Below are 17,116 nucleotides of genomic sequence, written 5' to 3' on the forward strand. Positions count from 1 at the left end.
CATTTGTTTCTCATTTCCCCACTTTCTACAAAATCAGTTTGAATCTTGGCCGAGCGACGAACGGTATGACTTAAAATCTCTGCCCTAATTCGTTACAATGTCGAAAAGAAAAATTGAAAACTTATTTCTCAGTGAGTCAGATAGCAGCGAAAAAGAAAGCTTTTACGAGGCTTATGATTCCGGAAGAAGCATTAGACGCGTATGCAAACTATGTTATGCAAATAAAAGGTGTCGAATGGACCGAACAAAGGCACAAATGAATTTGAAGAAAACAACAACTTATTGACCAAATTGTCCCGACCAACCTCAGCTATGTATAGAATGCTTTAATGTTTTACATGCTAAATAATTTTTTTAATAAACCATTTTCGTATTACTTTTATAACAATTCAACAGTTTTATTATTATGGAATATCTTTTCAAATACCTACGACGATCCTTCGCAAGTAGTCAAATAAGCGACACCCGAATACGGGTGTCGTGGCAGTCAACGTGTTAAAATAATGGATGCACAACATCTTCCGTTTTATATTATTTCATCGAATTACGTATGATCCATTTTGTTCTATCAAAGCAAAGATCACAACATTGGACAGATTAGGTTTCATGTTTGACAGGTGTTGATAGTTAGGTGATAGTGCTGCGGCTGGTGTATAGGTGGTCGCTGTGAGGTATTGCTGCTGGGGTATAGGATTTTTGTCTTTATTCGGGTTAGCTTCTTCTCATTTAGGATTGGAATTTAAAGTGCCGGGATTTGAACCTGGTCCTGAACGTTCGTAACCAACGGCGCTAACCACAGCTTTACCGTCGTCCGGTCATAGATAGGGTCTTTGTGTCCCGCTAGCCACGGGACAGAAATCGTTGGAAAGTGTTACTGTCGAGTGTCCCTACATTTGTATAAAGATGCATCGTTGTAAAAGACGGGTCTGTAGAAGAAAGACGCTTTCCGAACAACCTAATAATTGTCAATTACATTTGCTATGAAATCAGCGGTTGCCTTAATATTTCTGAACGAGGGTGTACGCTACATCGTGTTTCTCTGGCGATACGTTTCATCTCGCTGGCGCTATCGCGTTATTGTTTCCATCCTAGTCGTTAGATTCCAACGTACGCGTTGTCGCGAATTGTTCTCTCTACCGCTATCGCGTTTACAGCCAGTCGACCCTTGAAAACTCCCTGGGGTCGTAGCGTGTATACCTACGTGGACGAAAAGCCAATTCCTCGGATGCAACGTTTCAATGGTATCGAGGATTGCGGATCCGATTGAGGTGAAAGAGATGAAAGCTATGAGATGCGCTGTGAATCTAAGGGAGCGAAATAGGGGATTACTTGTTCAGTGGATCTATTACCGCAACTGTCGTTCGAGAGGAACGATTTCATCGGAACCACCAACTCCCCGTTTCTCAGAGAAATTTCTTGTATTTAAATGTTTCAGAGGTTCGAATGATTTTTTACGAAATGTATTTCGTATTTTCCGTAGTACAAGTTTCTAATCTAATCTTCTAATCAGTCGATCCGCTGATTCGGTATACTTTTCTGTCGCTGTGAACTTGAAACGGCTGAGTCAGACTGACTAGATCTAATGTATGGGATTCCCGTTGCAAACGCAGCGTGTCATTCTTTATCAGAATTTTCTCGCATTTGCTTGACGAACGCGTGTTTCCTACTAGTCGTTGAATTATCGTAGTATGCGCGACTCGGAGAGATTAGCGACTTTCCTCCTCTGTAATTGCTTACGTGATACAACGTAGCGACCGGCTACGGCGCTCAATCGATCGACCTTAATCGACAAGAATGAACAAGGGTACACGAACAACCTTCCACTTATCACGTAAACACAGCGCTGTGATCGATAAGAATGATTATACCTTGGATGACATAAATGAAGGGAATGTTGGGAAAGGGGTCCATGGTGAATAATACGAGCGCAAAATATACTTTTCAACGCAGTATGTCGTGAAATTCTTATGAAATTTTCACTTACCTCGTACGTACAAAAAGAATAACGTTCGTTCAGAGTCATTGCATTATGTGTACCAAACATACGTTAATTATAACGGAAATTAAGCTCGTTAAATTAGAATTTCGCGTAACCGAAGCCGAGCATTAATCTGTTACGTATAAACGAAATAAGCATGAACGTGATTTTCAAATTAAAGTTGCGAAACAGTTTTTGTAAAAATCGATCGACTGACCTGGTATTCAATTATCGTTTCAGAAAAGAACTCAGCGCGCAACAGCCGACGAAGACGCGTGAGCGAGGGCGCGAGTCGTGAGAGACTAGAGAAAGACGGTGAAAGCAATTTATCGACGCGGCAGGAAGACCGGGAGAACAAGGGTCCACCTTCCGGCAGGCCCAGCAATCGTATACCACGGACCGTCTTAGAAGAGGCGAACAGCGCATCGAGTAGCGCGTCGAAGCTGCGAAAACGTGGAACCGCCGTAAAGAGTCCGGTGGAGAGTCCGTCGCAGAGACCTGTGCGACGAAGGCCGAGGCTCAGTTGCCAGGAAACGAAAACAGAGGCGGAAGAAGATACCGAGCACTCGGGCGGCGTAAAGTCTGCCGAGAAAGAGGAACGACTAGGTGGAAGACTCGAGGAGGACGAGCGTGGCGAGGAGGAGGACGAAGATCAGGAACGCTGCGATCCCCTGACTAAGAGGCTCAGGACAAGTCCGGTCGGTAGGAAGCTTAGATCCGAGCGAAAGGGAGGTGGGAAAGGTTGCGAGGAGATAGCGTCGGATCTCGAGGAAACGGAAGAGGAGGAAAGGAAGCAGGAGCGTGCCGAAGGGGGAGAGGTCGAGAAGCTCGAGGAGAACGAGGAGAGTCAATCTAGGGAGCGAGACAGAGAACCAGAGCCTCCGCCTCCGAACAAAGTAGTAGACCCTGGAGGCGACACGGTTCTTCAACAGAGGCGATCGAACGCGGATCAGAAGGAAGAAAGATTTGGAACGAAGGGAGATAGCGGCAGAGAGAACGGCAAGGAACAGCAGGTGTTGTTGAATGGATCGTTGCTCGACTCGTCGGTGGTGGTCGACAAAGGCAGCGTCCTCAGCGGTGCCGAAGCGAGCCTGTTAAAGTCCGGCTCGAACGGCAAGAGCGTCGAGGAGGAAGAGGACGAGGCCGAGGACGAGGACGAGGACGAGCGCGAGGACGAGGAGGAGGACGGGGACGAGCCGGAACATCGAAATCGTGCTCGGGGACAAGAAGAGGAACCGGAAGGGCAGGAAGTGCAGGAAGAGCAGGAAGAGGAGGAAGAGGAGCGTGGCTCGCGAAGAACCGAGCTGACTACCGAGCTAGGCACGGAGGATAGCGTGGGTAGCGTGAGCGGCGCGAGGGCGGCGAGCGTCGAATCGGTGGTCGAGCTGCTGGAGTCGAGCAGTCAGGACTCAGGCTCCGTGCTGGAGAGGCTGAGTCCGCTTAGTAGCAGCGGCGGCGGCGGCTCTGGCAGGCAGAGCCTGCTCCTGGAGCAGCAACGGGAGCAGGAGCGAAATCGGCACAACGAGAGCCCTGTCATTCTAGCCGAGAGACTGAACAAGCCGCCACCGCCGGTAGCTGGTCACCATCATCATCACCTGCAGCAATATCATCAGCACCACCACCACACGCCGCCGCATCATCATCAACAGCAACGTTACTCGACCGGTAGTCCGGTGATACATCATCATCCGCAACAGCCGCAGCTACAGCATCAGCATCAGGTAGCGAACAGTCCACATCATCAGCAGCAACATCAGCAGTCGCAGCATCATCATCAGTTGTCCTCGTCGAGCCTCCTCGAGGTGCAACAGCAGTCTCACACATCGAGGGGCGGCGATGAGGCCGGCCTCATGGAAGTGGAGGCTGGGGCCGGGATACCTGGAAGCGGAGTGCTCGCTGGTGTGCCAGCAGCGGTCGGTATCCGAGCGGTCGGAGCCGCGGCTGGTAGCGGCGCCGCGAGTGCAGCTTATGGGGACAGCGGCTCCGACAGCGGGGTAAGTTCCCTGAGGAGCGCCGGCTCTGGCGACGAGAGAAGCGGTAGCAGAAGCTCGGCACTCAGCGTCGACGAGACCACCAGCTCCTCGACACCAGCGGCGGCCGCCACACCAGCTAGAGTCTGGCACGTGCAAAGCGTCCAACACACGTCCTTACTAATGGCGCATCCTCAACCACCTCCCAGCGCCGGACCGAGCTCCGCGGCCGCCGTGGCTGCGGCAGCCGCTGCAACTGCTCCACCGGTCGGCTACCAGAATCCCGCACCGCCTCCCGGTCATCATCATCCCGCCGTTGCGTCCGAAATGCTCTGGAGGTCTCAGAGGTACCCGCCGTTACCACACTCGCTGCTCGGACCTGCTCAACCCACACCCGAGGAGATCGTCGAGAGAGAGAGGATGCTTCGGTGAGTTTTAACTCTATTTTCACTTACGAGATTTACGACGTTCTCTCGACGAAATACCTTTACGATAGGATGACGCGAACTCGTCGAATTGCCCTTATTCAAATAGCATAAAATCGGCTCTTCTATCTGGTCTAGAAGATGCGGTAAAACACGCGTCTTCGTTGTATCCATCACCAACCCTACTAATTTACCTATTGTCTGTGAAACTATACTCTCTTTTACCCTTGAACCAGTAAACCATTTCAAAGTTTCGTGTGCAACTTTTCGATAAACATAGCAATCACTGTCGTCAATACCGTCAAAGCGATTTTCGAAACGTCGAAGGACTCGCACACTCTGGCACGGCCATCGACAACGACAGAGAACCTAGCGGGGCAATTTTTCGATTCGCTTGGCTCGGTTTCAATAGCGGCGCTGTTTTTGCACCTTGCGTGCATTCCGCTCGGTCAGGAAACGAAATGCCATCAGGGAAGTGAATGTCTCTCGAAGGCAGCTGCGTGCAACGTTTCTTGCCCGACCTCAGCCTTTCGAGCGTTCTTTGTTTGCTCTCTCGCGTGACTGCCGACTATAAGGGGGAGGAGACGAAAAAGTAGCCAAGGTGGAAGGAGACGGACGTGGCAGTGTCTACCTGTCTGCGTTTCCGGACAGCAGCTGCGACTTGCTGCCAACTTCCGTTGGGTGATCGCGATAAGATGCTGTTACCGATCGAATCCATTCAACGGTTTTGCTACCGAACCAATGACCCGAAATTCCTCGCTTTCCGATATAAATAAAACGAACCTAGATCGTTCACCGACTCGAACGTCGACGAACTTCTCTCTCGGGGTCGACCGGTTCAAGACCACTCGGTGAAGTTTGACGGCGAACTTCTTCGCTCGAGAATACTAAACTTCAGCTTGTTGTCCTGTCGTCAGCGTCTCTTTAGCTCGTTGTAGGTTAACATATTCGTGAGTCCTCCAAATTCTTTTTTTCACGAGAAATCCTGTTATTTCGAACGTACTTGCACAGTATCCAGCGTTTGCCTCTCCAAGATTATCTTATCGAAATTAAGCTAAAATGCAACAGTTGCGTCTGTGGTCAAACGCTTTATTCGCGTAAGATATGCAAAAATAGTAAAAGTGAAGTACGTAGGTCGAATACCAAAAGCTAATATTTGAACACTACGTTTTATTAATATGCATCGAAATATAATTTTCATTTCAAGTAGATCCGAAGTATGAACGCGATACGTGTGTGTATCGGTAGCAGCGAGTGTATTAAAACGTGAAGATTTCCAAACTTGTCTTTCAACGAATCGTCTACGAAAAGGAAAAATGCAACCTTCTAAAAATATTTTCTTGCAAAGTTTACGGACAGACTTTATGACGTAAACGCGTGTGTGTTTAAAGATCTAAAGCCTCATATCTGGCGCAAGGAAGAAGAGGGTGTCCCGGTCGACGAGCTATCGCGATCACGCGTTCTTCCGCGACATTGGTATTGAACAGCGCCCTTCGTTTGTTGGTTTGTTCCTGGCAGCTTCGACGAAAATAAACCAGTCCTCCAGTACATACCACAGATCGCTTTCGGGTCGTTTATTTACGTCAGCGAAAGCACCAAATATCCCACGAAACTCTGGAGAATGAGAGCGTTGGTTGGAAAAGTGGCGTAACGCAGGCAAAGGAATCGTCGTCGCGTAAATTCGTTTCATCGCAGTGTCGAAATCGTGTCGTTCGTCCTACGCACACTTTTCGCCGCCTATCATCGACTTAACGACGCACGTCATCGAGTAAATTGCCTCACAGTCATAGGTACTGGCAATTTTAAGCTATCAGAATCGTATTTGAGTCTCTAGTCGAGCGTAAATAAATTTTCCCTTCTGTTTTCTGCGTAGACATTGATCTGGATCTGTAGTTGCTCGGGACAAATGTGTCCCCTCGACTATTTCGTATCGGCTGTATGAAACACAATTTCTATTACAATAAATATTTCTAAAATGACAAATTACTTTCGCTCGTCTCTTTCTTCTTCTCTGTTGTTTTCTGATCATCTGGTAGTCGTCTAATAAAGTACAGCAAGAAATAACGTCGTCGGGTATTTTTCCGACCAACTGTACAACTCGACGATTTCTTCGTGTTGTCGTAAACAAGCTAATTCTCGAGCAAACGAACAAGTACGTACATAAATCGAGAGAAGACAGGCTAATAATTAACAACGGGTCGATCTTGCAGCTCCTTCTGCTACAAAACAAGTTGATATCGTCCCGTTGCGAATGATTACACGCTACGAGACCGTGTTGCAACAGCAGGACCTACCGCTGCTCCAAACCTCCTGCTTCGCTAAATTGGTTTCGTGCATATTCCTAGGCACGTTAATTCAGCTCGTGCCTTATCCTTGAATAATTTTTCCAACGAGATCGGCAAGCACGCGTATCCAAGATAGATCGTTCGCACGAGGCCCAGATCTCGGCCGATTGCAGCCTGTATTTTCCAATGTCACGCGAAATCTTCATTAGGCTGGATGATATTCGTGTCGGCCGCTGCGGAACGCACCGTGCCGCACTCGAAACTCGAACGAACGAGCCGTATACTTTCTCGATAGTTTCGTTACTTTTCGTGCATCGTAGATCACGACTTCTCACGTGAGCCACGAAACCTCACCGCGCCGATCTTTATCGGCAGGAGGCGATCGACAAACCTAAGTACGAGCGTGTTATAGCGGCGCAGCGCGTGAAATTCAGCAGATTCCTGGAAGGATGCGGCGGAGAGTGGTTAGACGTTGCGGAGTTAACTTTGCCTCGTATCAGCCGTGTTCTACGACGAAGATTTAATTAACGGCGCGAAGTTGAGAGTATGGTTACGATCCGAGCGAAACTCGAACTACTTTCGCTTCGCTCTCTCTCTCTCTTTCTCTCTCTTCCCTGCTCCTCTTTTCTGTACCGTAGAAGCTGAGAGGCGCCCTTTCTGCTTGGAAATTTCGGTAACGAGCTTCCGTTCCCCTGCTTTGAATTAACGCGACGATTCGAAACTGTCGGTGGCGCAGTTGCGGTATCGAGCCAAGTGGCCGGGCACAACGATCGAACAAACACACTGCGGCAAAACATCGCGTAGTTTCGCCCTTTTTCCTCCGACGAGCGCATAGCCTTGCTGTTATTCTGCTCCAAATACGACCGATTACGTGGCTCCTACGTGTAACTGGCGCGATTTAACGCTTATGCAAGTTCTTCCCTCCTAAAGCTTTCCGCGAGCAGAAAGGAGGCGATCGACGATTCGTGGCGACAGAAACTGGCATTTGGGCACAAGGTCAGGCTACTTGTCTTTTTATCTCCTTCTTCTCGCGCACATCTTCTTCTTCCACTTGTTCTTGCATGCTGGAAGACCTCGTCCAAGACCGTTGGCTAACCGGTACGGAGGGAAAGGAATGCTCGCCAGGAAGCTATAAAAATACGTAGCCAGGCTGCAGTAGTAAGAAAAGACCACCGGTGCTCTCCCCGGTGTACAGTGCCACCAGTCTCGTCAAGGATCGCATCTGCATAGAAATATGGTCTCGCTACTGGTCGTTGGCAGTTTTTCCTAAATTGTTTCTCCCTGCTACGCTCTCCCTCCTTCTCCTCCTCCTCCTCCTCCTCCTGTCTCTTAGTAATACGCCTCGTTCCATGGAACGGGTTCTCGTTTGGCTACCTTGGAGCACGTTACGGCCAATCGCGTTCACGCTTATCCGCGCGATACGCGTTCGTTGATCCTGCGCCGTTTCGTCTCCTTTCATTCTCACGTTCAAATTTTCCAGCGTTCGCGACGTTACAAAGGATCGATCGCGGATAGGATCGATTTACAGACGCGTAACTCGCTGCACGCTACACGATAATTAGAAGTTGACGACCGTGGAAGAAGTTTAATTACGTAGCGAAATATCACAGCAGCGAGAAGAAGCGCACGATGGGACAAAATGGTTGGAAGTCGAAAATACTGCGTTCGTTGAACGTAGCTGGCCTCTGCATTGTCCTTTCGCCTCTTTGACGATTCGAATGAGTTCATTACGCAACCAATTGGTATCCATCACGCGCAGACTTTCTTCTTTCGTTTGTTCGGCTCGGGATGCCATTGAACACCGCGGACGAGCAATTTATCTCGAGGTCATCGCGTTATCGTCTCTCACGGGCTGACGGGGGACACGTTCAAAGGCCATGTGGGCGAAACGCAGACAATGATGGCCAGTCGTTATGCGGTTCACGTGGCACACGTCCATCAACGCGGATGGTTTGCACGCTGGTCACGCACACGCGTGCAAAATCTCCCTCTCGCTCCCTCTATCGACGTCTCGCGCTCCTTTCTCTTCGCTTGTAATTACCTACCTATTGGCGCTTGTCGCGCTGTGAATAAGCCGAATCCGTTGCCAGATTATACGCCACCGTGAAAGCTAGCTAGAAAGCTGGCCAAAATCCAAATGTTGAAATTCATTTTTAAAGACGGAAAGAAATTGAAACTGGAAAGAAAATAGTTTTGGCCATGTCTCGCGAGTCTGCGGTTACCTTTGATTATTTTACCGCGAGACCGCGGAAATAGCCGGCGTTTATTGTCTATCCGTCTGCTAATTCTGTCGGAGGGAAATACGCGAGGAAATTTCGAGCTGCCCGGTTTTTTACGGCCACGCTGTTTTTACACTCGTGACGCGAGAACTTGCTGCGAGTAACAATGCTTATTGACGTTATCTGGAACGTGTATCTACTGGTGTACCTTTCATAAGCGACCGTCTATTTTCTCGAGACCAGCATGCGCTAATAAACGTCTTTTTCTTCGACCTCTAACCACGTACGTAGTTGGAAAAACCTTGCCAAGTCTGGCCGGATCGTCGCGAACAAACGGCTATTAATTAAATTACTCGACTCGGTTACCGCTTATTGTTACGGCTAACGTTGTGTTTCGTTTCTCTTCGCCAGAGAATGGCAAAACACTGCCTGGCATAGAAATGAATTTTTCCAAGCAACACTGTCTCCTTTCGACGATTTTGACACGAATATCGTAAAACTCGTCGTTCTCGATGCATTTATACTTTCACATCGTACAGACGATATTCTCCGGTAGATACGAATATCTCAATCTTGAAGATACAAACGTCGATGAATGATTGTTTAGAAGCTTGCGAGAAACGACAGGAGTGATATTTTCTGGGCCTTGAGTTCTCGGATCAAGGACAGATATCGTTTTATTATCTGACAGAGAAGGTTCGCAGAATCTATTTGAAAAAAAAAAGAAGTAAAAAAAGAAATAAACGAGGGAAGAAAAGGCAGAAGACAGTGGAAGAGACCTATTGCGAAGTTAATAGGGTGAACGTGGAGGGAAAGAGGAAATTCAGCGTGTAACCGATTCCGAAGGTTCGTTCAGCTCGATTGAACTCTCCCATGTCGAGAGAAAAATCAGCGTTGCGCCAATGACTTCCTATTTCCTTCTACGTGGGCTCTATTCGGGTCAGTGACTTAACGAGTGGAATCCAGCCTCGAGACCGTATTCTCGGCTCGAAATCGTGTACACAAATAGCCCGGCGTATAATAATGCGCGGGATATATAGCTCATCTGCTATAATTGAAGCGACGTTCTGGTAGAAACGCGCCGGATCAGACATAAATATTTGATCCTGAAACGTTGCCTGATCTCGAGCGATGCGGAGCATGCGACAGCGCTATTAACGATTCTCATCTGCTGCAATTTTAATTAACCATCTATCCCGAGTAATTAATTAAAACTCTTATTACGCCGCGTTAAACCGAATAACGTAAACCAGGTTCGTTTTGTAAGAGCAACGCTGGGAAAAAAAAGAATTCGTCCATCGTGTCCACAAAGACGAAATGGAAAGCAGCTGACATCGGTAAAATCACTGTTGTCGATTCTATCTATCCACTAGAAGCTCGACGAAGCAAGCGACGAATGTCCTCGGTTTGGTAAATTTTTTATCAAAAAGACTGAACGATGCAGTGGCGAGTGCTCGTGGGTAACGATCTATCCTGCACAGTCAGGAAAGGAAAATGAAGCGGCGGTTTCTAATTCGAGAGACCATTAGAAAGACGAGCGTGCCATCCAACCCTTTCTTTCGTCGTGGAAAGAGTAGAGAGAAGAGAGGGCTAGGTCGAGGCTTTTCACGAGTGGAAGAACGCGCAACGAGATTTGCGTGGCCGAGAGCCATAAAACGCGTCACGCACACGTGATGCACGCGCGCTCCTTCCTCGCGCTCGCGTGCTCGTCCGTGTGGATGCCTAACTGCGTGTTCCTCCGAGTGGCTGAAGTGGCGAGCCCATTAGCGTGGATCATAAAGGTCCTCAACCTAGTGAGTCACCACGGGTCAATAATTACTAGCGAGGACCACGCGATGCTCCTCCGTGCTATTCTCTCTTCTATCCAATGTATTCAGAACGATCCATCGCGAAACCAAGTTGCTTCAATTGCGTCGATGAAAGAACGATGTTAAGATGTTTTGCGCGATTTTTTCCTCTCGTCGCGTAACGACGACTAAACGTTCGCCAATGTCTGTTCCGATTCTGCGACTCGACAACTTGTCGTCCACATTAAACGAACTATTCGCGAAGCTTCGGGTTAATCTATCGAGAGGCGGATTCCAAGGTCGGATACACTTGGTCTTGGGATTTTGATTAACTGGAAAACGCCGTCATCTGGCTCGCGCGTATTGGCACGGTGCGTGTCGCACGCAATCCTTTAACAGGTTACGTCGTCCACGAAGACGACTAGCTCCTGATGACGTGTCGGTGGCAGGTGTGCGTCACGTGAAACTTCATGCACCCAATGCATTATATTTAGAACTCGCGTCTCTCCCTTTTCTCTTCACTTGCTATTGGAAGAAACGTTGCAGGAGACAAGTGGCGCGTTACGAATCGTTAACGGTTAATTCTTGCCATTCGCTTGTTTGATGATACGCGTGGCGCCGTTGAACGCGATCGCCGTTTCCTCCGAAATATTCCGGTTCCAAGGAATACGACAATGATTTTCGCGCCGAGAGCACATTGATTCTTCGTACCCTTTCGACCCAAGTTACTCGCTCGGATTTCTGCCGAATTCTTTTGTTCCGATAGATGAAGAATTTTTACGATCCCGTTGTATTTTCACTCCAACTATCGTGTATATGCTACAAAATACTGATTCTATAAAAAACCTGTACATCCCTATTCGATATCTTGGGACGTGGTTTCCAAAGGATTTCAAACATGCCAGTCAAAGAACACTGTGCATCGAGCGATCCGACATTTATCGCCATTTTATTGGCCTTTTTACGCCAGCCTCCGATTCCATACAACAAAGGCGAATAAATATTTATCATGGCGAAACACGTGGCTCGACTATTTCCCGTGGTACGTGTCGTTCGCACAGAAAGCCGCTTTAAAAGCTTTAACTGCGATTTTCCAGTGGCCTGTCTCTCGGCAAAAATATAAATAGGAATCAAAATATAATTCGCCCTGTTTGTGTTAACAAAGAACGGTATTGTGGACGGTATCGTGGAAATTTCTCAATACAGTTGGCTCGATAATTGTTAATTGCAGAGGCACGCGATCGAGCGTTTAGCCTGGCGCGAACGTCTGTTTACGCGAGCCGTCACGCTTGCTCGACTTTAATCGACGAGAGGGCTCTGACTCTCTTCGGTCCAGCTTTTTCGAACGAGAGTAACGACGGCCCGGGCATTTTTTACGAGGAAAGTAAAACGGAACGGCCCATAAAACCGTGCGCGGCCCCGCAATTCCATCTCTCTTCGGCTCCAGCCTGAAATCGCATAAACTTTGCAACAAACTTCCTCATCGCGCATCTCCCTTCTCCCCTCATCCTCTTCTTGTGCCGCGTTCCACGGGTAAAGTTAACGAAACGATCGTGTCGGAGAGAAGGTGGAACGCTGTTTAACGGCGGCAAGCTTTACGACCACTGGGGTGTCTGGACTTTCAGGAATTTTTCAACTTCGAAACTGCGTAGATTATTCTTGCTATCCGAGCGTTAACATTCTCGTGGTCGACGACATATTAGTCGCACGTCCTCGCTTTAGTAGAGTTTCAGGCACGGTGGAACCTCGTTTATTCGAACCGGTCAAGGGACACAGTAATTCGATAATAAATTCGATAAAAAAAAAAAGCTTCAAAAGTTCTCCTCTCTGTCCAGTTTCGCTAGCGAATTGAACCAACGTTGGCAGAATTTTACATGTCGTAAATTACGAGTCATTGATGTGTATCGATAGATAGCCTTGCGCGACGTTAACTAGCTCGAGGTTAAAAGAAACGAAACTTTACGAAACGCAAGTCACCTGATTATGCAATTTGATGTAAAAACGAGTGATCCGACGTATAACTTGTAACTTGTCAAATTTGTAGCAGCGATAAGTCGGCAAATTTTTACGCGAAATTTCTCATGTTGGAAAATTTATTTCCTCGTCGCGTTCAACCTTTCCTTTTTCAATGTGTATGTGATTTATTCACGATACAAGTAAACTTTAACTTATAGACATTCCGCTTGGAATTTGTACATTCGAGGCTGATAAACAACTCATTCGTACTGTAGTACGAATGTATAGTATATATAGAATAGTAGTGGACGAAAAACCTAGGAGATACCCAGCGAGAAAGCCGAAGTGCCGACAGGTCCAACAATGGATGGTCGATCCTTCGATCGAATAGTTTCGAGGAAAAGACCTGTGTGACCCTGGCCACGAGCGGTTGCGGAACACGTGCGTGGTGGGGCTAAGACAAAAGACAAAGGGATGCTAAGGGACAAAGACGAATTAACACGTTGACTGCCGTGTCACCTACATTCGGGTGACGCTTATTTGACTACTTGCGAAGGATCGTCGTAGGTATTTGAAAAGATATTCCAGAGGAAATAATAAAACTATTGAATTGTTATAAAAGTAATACGAAAATCCTTTATTAACCCTTAGAGTGCTATGGATGCATATATGCGTCTGGCATTTCAATGCATTTCAATGTTAATGCTGCGTTCGAAGAAACTGCCTTTTCCTTTTTTTTTTTTTTATTTAATACTTTGCATTCACAACTTGTCCAATTTGGACATTTGGTAGAATAATCGTGCCGGCACAACACAATTATCAAGAAGAAAATGTGTTGTCTGTGTCCATATTGTATATTAACACGTTGACTGGCACGCCTGTTTTCAAAAAAATCTCCGTCAGGCCACGCGCGCGGCAGTACCAAGCGTTCTCTGCTCGGTGCTCCCATCGATATTTTCATAATGCGAGTCGCTCATCTGGTGGTCTTACCTCTCGTTTCTTTTCTTTCCGTTCCTTCGCATTTGTTTCTCATTTCTCCACTTTCTACAAACTCAGTTTGAATCTTGGCCGAGCAACGAACGGTATAACTTGAAATCTCTGCCCTAATTCGTTACAATGTCGAAAAGAAAAATTGAAATCTTATTTCTCAGTGAGTCAGATAGCAGCGAAAAAGAAAGCTTTTACGAGGCTTATGATTCCGGAAGAAGCATTACACGCGCATGCAAACTATGTTATGCAAATAAAAGGCGTCGACCAAGGTACCTGGAAGGGAGGATGAAGTGGAAGGACAGGAAAATGATAGCCAGGTTCAGGTGTGCAAACGAGACCAAAGCGAAGGAACATTGGAAAAAGGAGGGAGAAAAAAGGTGCAGACTATGTGGAAGGGAAGAAGAGGACCTGAGACATGTAATAGAGGAATGTGAAATAACAGGAGGAGCAAAGGACATGGAAAAGACATTGAATGAGACTGGGGAAGGACTAAGGGCTTAAGAGCAATAATAGAGAAAAAAAGGGCAAAGGCAATACAAGACGGGGTAGAAGGACAGGAAGATAGCGCAGCAAGGAGGAAAGAGGTGTAGGCATAAGTGGCAAGAGTTTATAGTCATTAGTTATAGCGACTAGAGATAAGAATATGCTAAGGAGTGCAATACAATGTAAATCGAAAGTTCGTCCGAAGCCGAAAGGCACGGACTAGAATAAATAATAATAATAAAAATAAAAGAAGTCGAATGGACCGAACAAAGGCACAAATGAATCTGAAGAAAACAACAACTTATTGACCAAATTGTCCCGACCAACCTCAGCTATGTATAGAATGCTTCAAAGTTTTACATGCTAAATAATTTTTTTAGTAAACCATTTTCGTATTACTTTTATAACAATTCAACAGTTTTATTATTATGGAATATCTTTTCAAATACCTACGACGGTCCTTCGCAAGTAGTCAAATAAGCGACACCCGAATATGGGTTTCGTGGCCTGACCAGAAACTTTGCTGACACCCGAATACGTGTGTCGTGGCAGTCAACGTGTTAAATTGATAGAAATATACATATTTTAGATTCTGTTACCGCGGTGTTGTATCAAACCAAGCACTGAAATCAGGGGATCGATCAAATCGTGGTGTCGATTATTATAATCGTAGCGGGAATTTACGACTCCCGTTGACGCGATATCTCGCGAACGCGTCTCCCCGCGATTGGTCGAAAATTCAATTTTTCCAAACGACGATATTATGCTGACACCGTCGAAGACAAGCCTAATAATTTTCCAGCTAATAATTCTCGAAATCTTCTAATATTTACATCCTTCCTTGTTGCAATTGTCTAAACCGTGAAAGCGTTTACGAGGGAAATTGCCAGAACGAGTTGAATGCCAAGTTCTCGGTAGCATTTGATCCCTTTTTTAATTGTAGTGGCATAAGAAACCATTTGGTCGGAATAATCTGTACCACACTGGTGGCCTGAAGGAGATTTCGTTGAAAACATGCGCGACAGTCAACGTGTTAACAGTGAGTGTTAGTTGAGGAGTCAGAGAATGCGAATTACGTTGTCGAGAGAGTGCGGCGTTGGATCCGTGTTGACGAGAGTTGCAAATTAACTATCTAGTTGTCTTAATTATAATACGTTATTGTGATTAGTTCACGTTAAACAACCATCGCTTCCTGTTCAACCAACCTCTGTTTAATCCATTTATTGTAAGTGAACTAATCATAGTAAAGATCCTCCAGTACGAAGCGACTAATTAGCTGGAAATCGCGAACAGAGCTGCACGTGATAGCGTTCTCCGATTCGTGAATATCGATCTGCAGATCCGTAGTCGATGTCTGACGGTAAAGAACGAATTTCGCGGGATTCTATATTCGGTGATCGTTTACGAACGCGACACCGGTCTGACCATAACATAACGTCTTTGGTCTGGGGATCGCATCGAGATCGAGAAGTTTTTCGCTAGAACAGCACGGACGCGAACGTCGCCTCTAAAAATACACGCTGTAGCCTAGCATCGAGGTCGTCACGGACGAACGGGAGCGATCGAAGAGTCGTCGCAGGGGAAAAACGGCGAGACCGAGTCGCACGCGCACAGAAGCGAACATGGAGAAAGAAGAGGCCAGAGGTTCGAGAAGAGAGAAAGAGCGAAACGTAGGTGGTGAAACAGATTTTCGGTGGGTGGAGAGTCAGAGGAAAGGGAAACATGTTCGCTCTTTGCAAAGTAAATGCAGAATCGCAGCCAAGGACGTGGGTCCAGATAATTTTCCAAGAATTCGCGAACGCTGGATTCCCGAGAATGTATAAAGTACTCGTCAACAAACCTGTTCGCGAACGGTGTTTTGGAGCAACGATGTTCGCAAACATTTTACGAGTACTACTGTTTCGTAATAAACTCGCAAACGGTTCTCGAAAGCTACGCAACTGTTTTACATACGGCGGAAGGTAACCGTAATATGGGGAAATATTTATAATGCTAATGAAAGTTGAAGACGTTGCGCGCGTAATATATTCGTCGAATAACATGCGAACCGATACGAAAGGGACAAAGTGCAGTTGACGAACATCGATGAGAAATGCGTGTTAAAACGATCAGACGGAAACATCGATGAAACTTCAGCTGCGCTTAGATGACGATAATATCTCGGAGAAAAAATTAACTGGTTTTGTGACAGTGGGTCGCTGGAGAGATGGCGGTGAAGGGGAAGGAACAGGAATTGCTGGTGAATCGTGACTGCGACGAAATTCAAATCGATCCGCGACTAACCCGGTCGTAACAATGTCAGTAAACCTCGCTGGCGCGCTATAAAGGGGACGCAAAGTTCCAAAGTGTGTCGGGGCTGGAAAGAAAAACGGATCGAGAGATAAACCGACCGACTGAATTCGTTTTCGAGATCGCTGGTGCACGTCGGTTGTTTGCGTTTCACGGCTAGGAAAAACAAGATGGGGAACGATTCTCGACACTTCGGCCTTTTAATAATAGCGCGTCTTATTCAACGTGGAAAAGAGTTCCACGCTTTGATATCGCGTTTTGGCATTGGCGTTGAATTCCTCCAGGAATATTATTTCTCTGTTAACTTTTCGTTCTATTTTTACGGAGCACGGCACTGCCGTTCGCTGAAATTGCAACAGATCGCGAGTGAATATTGTGATTCTTTTCACGTCGTAATTTTCCCCGGGGAAATGAATTGATTTAACGAGAACAAGCAAAGAGAACATAATATTTCTCGTTTCCTCTGGTATATGTTCGCTATCTGTACCTATATTTGTACAGTGAGTCGTTCGAATTTTAAAAGCAATAAGTCTACTGGAATTTAGTAGAAGTTAGAAAGGATCTGTCTCTCTCAAGAACGTGGCAGAACCTTTAAAGATCCTATTTTGTCGAGCACCTCTAGAAACGATATAGAAGCTTTGCTTCTTTCTACCGTGCAAAAGTTTCTGTATCTTGGTGTTTGCGCTGAAGCTATTTGATATTGAACATCGGTAATTTAATTGGCTTCGATACCA

At 46.6% G+C, this 17,116-nt stretch overlaps 1 protein-coding gene across 5 annotated transcripts in view; it reads left to right on the plus strand.

Annotated features, from left to right (window-relative positions):
- LOC122570159 (probable JmjC domain-containing histone demethylation protein 2C) overlaps positions 1-17,116 on the plus strand; it is a 234,079-nt gene that overhangs the window by 137,704 nt on the left and 79,259 nt on the right. For all 5 annotated transcript variants that reach the window (XM_043732124.1, XM_043732128.1, XM_043732127.1 and 2 more), the window contains exon 8: positions 2,219-4,376. In XM_043732124.1, the coding sequence (XP_043588059.1) occupies positions 2,219-4,376 (2,158 nt within the window). The remainder of the gene's footprint in view (positions 1-2,218; positions 4,377-17,116) is intronic.

Source organism: Bombus pyrosoma, linkage group LG8 (genome assembly GCF_014825855.1).
Source record: "Bombus pyrosoma isolate SC7728 linkage group LG8, ASM1482585v1, whole genome shotgun sequence".
Classification (NCBI taxonomy): Eukaryota; Metazoa; Arthropoda; class Insecta; order Hymenoptera; family Apidae; genus Bombus; species Bombus pyrosoma.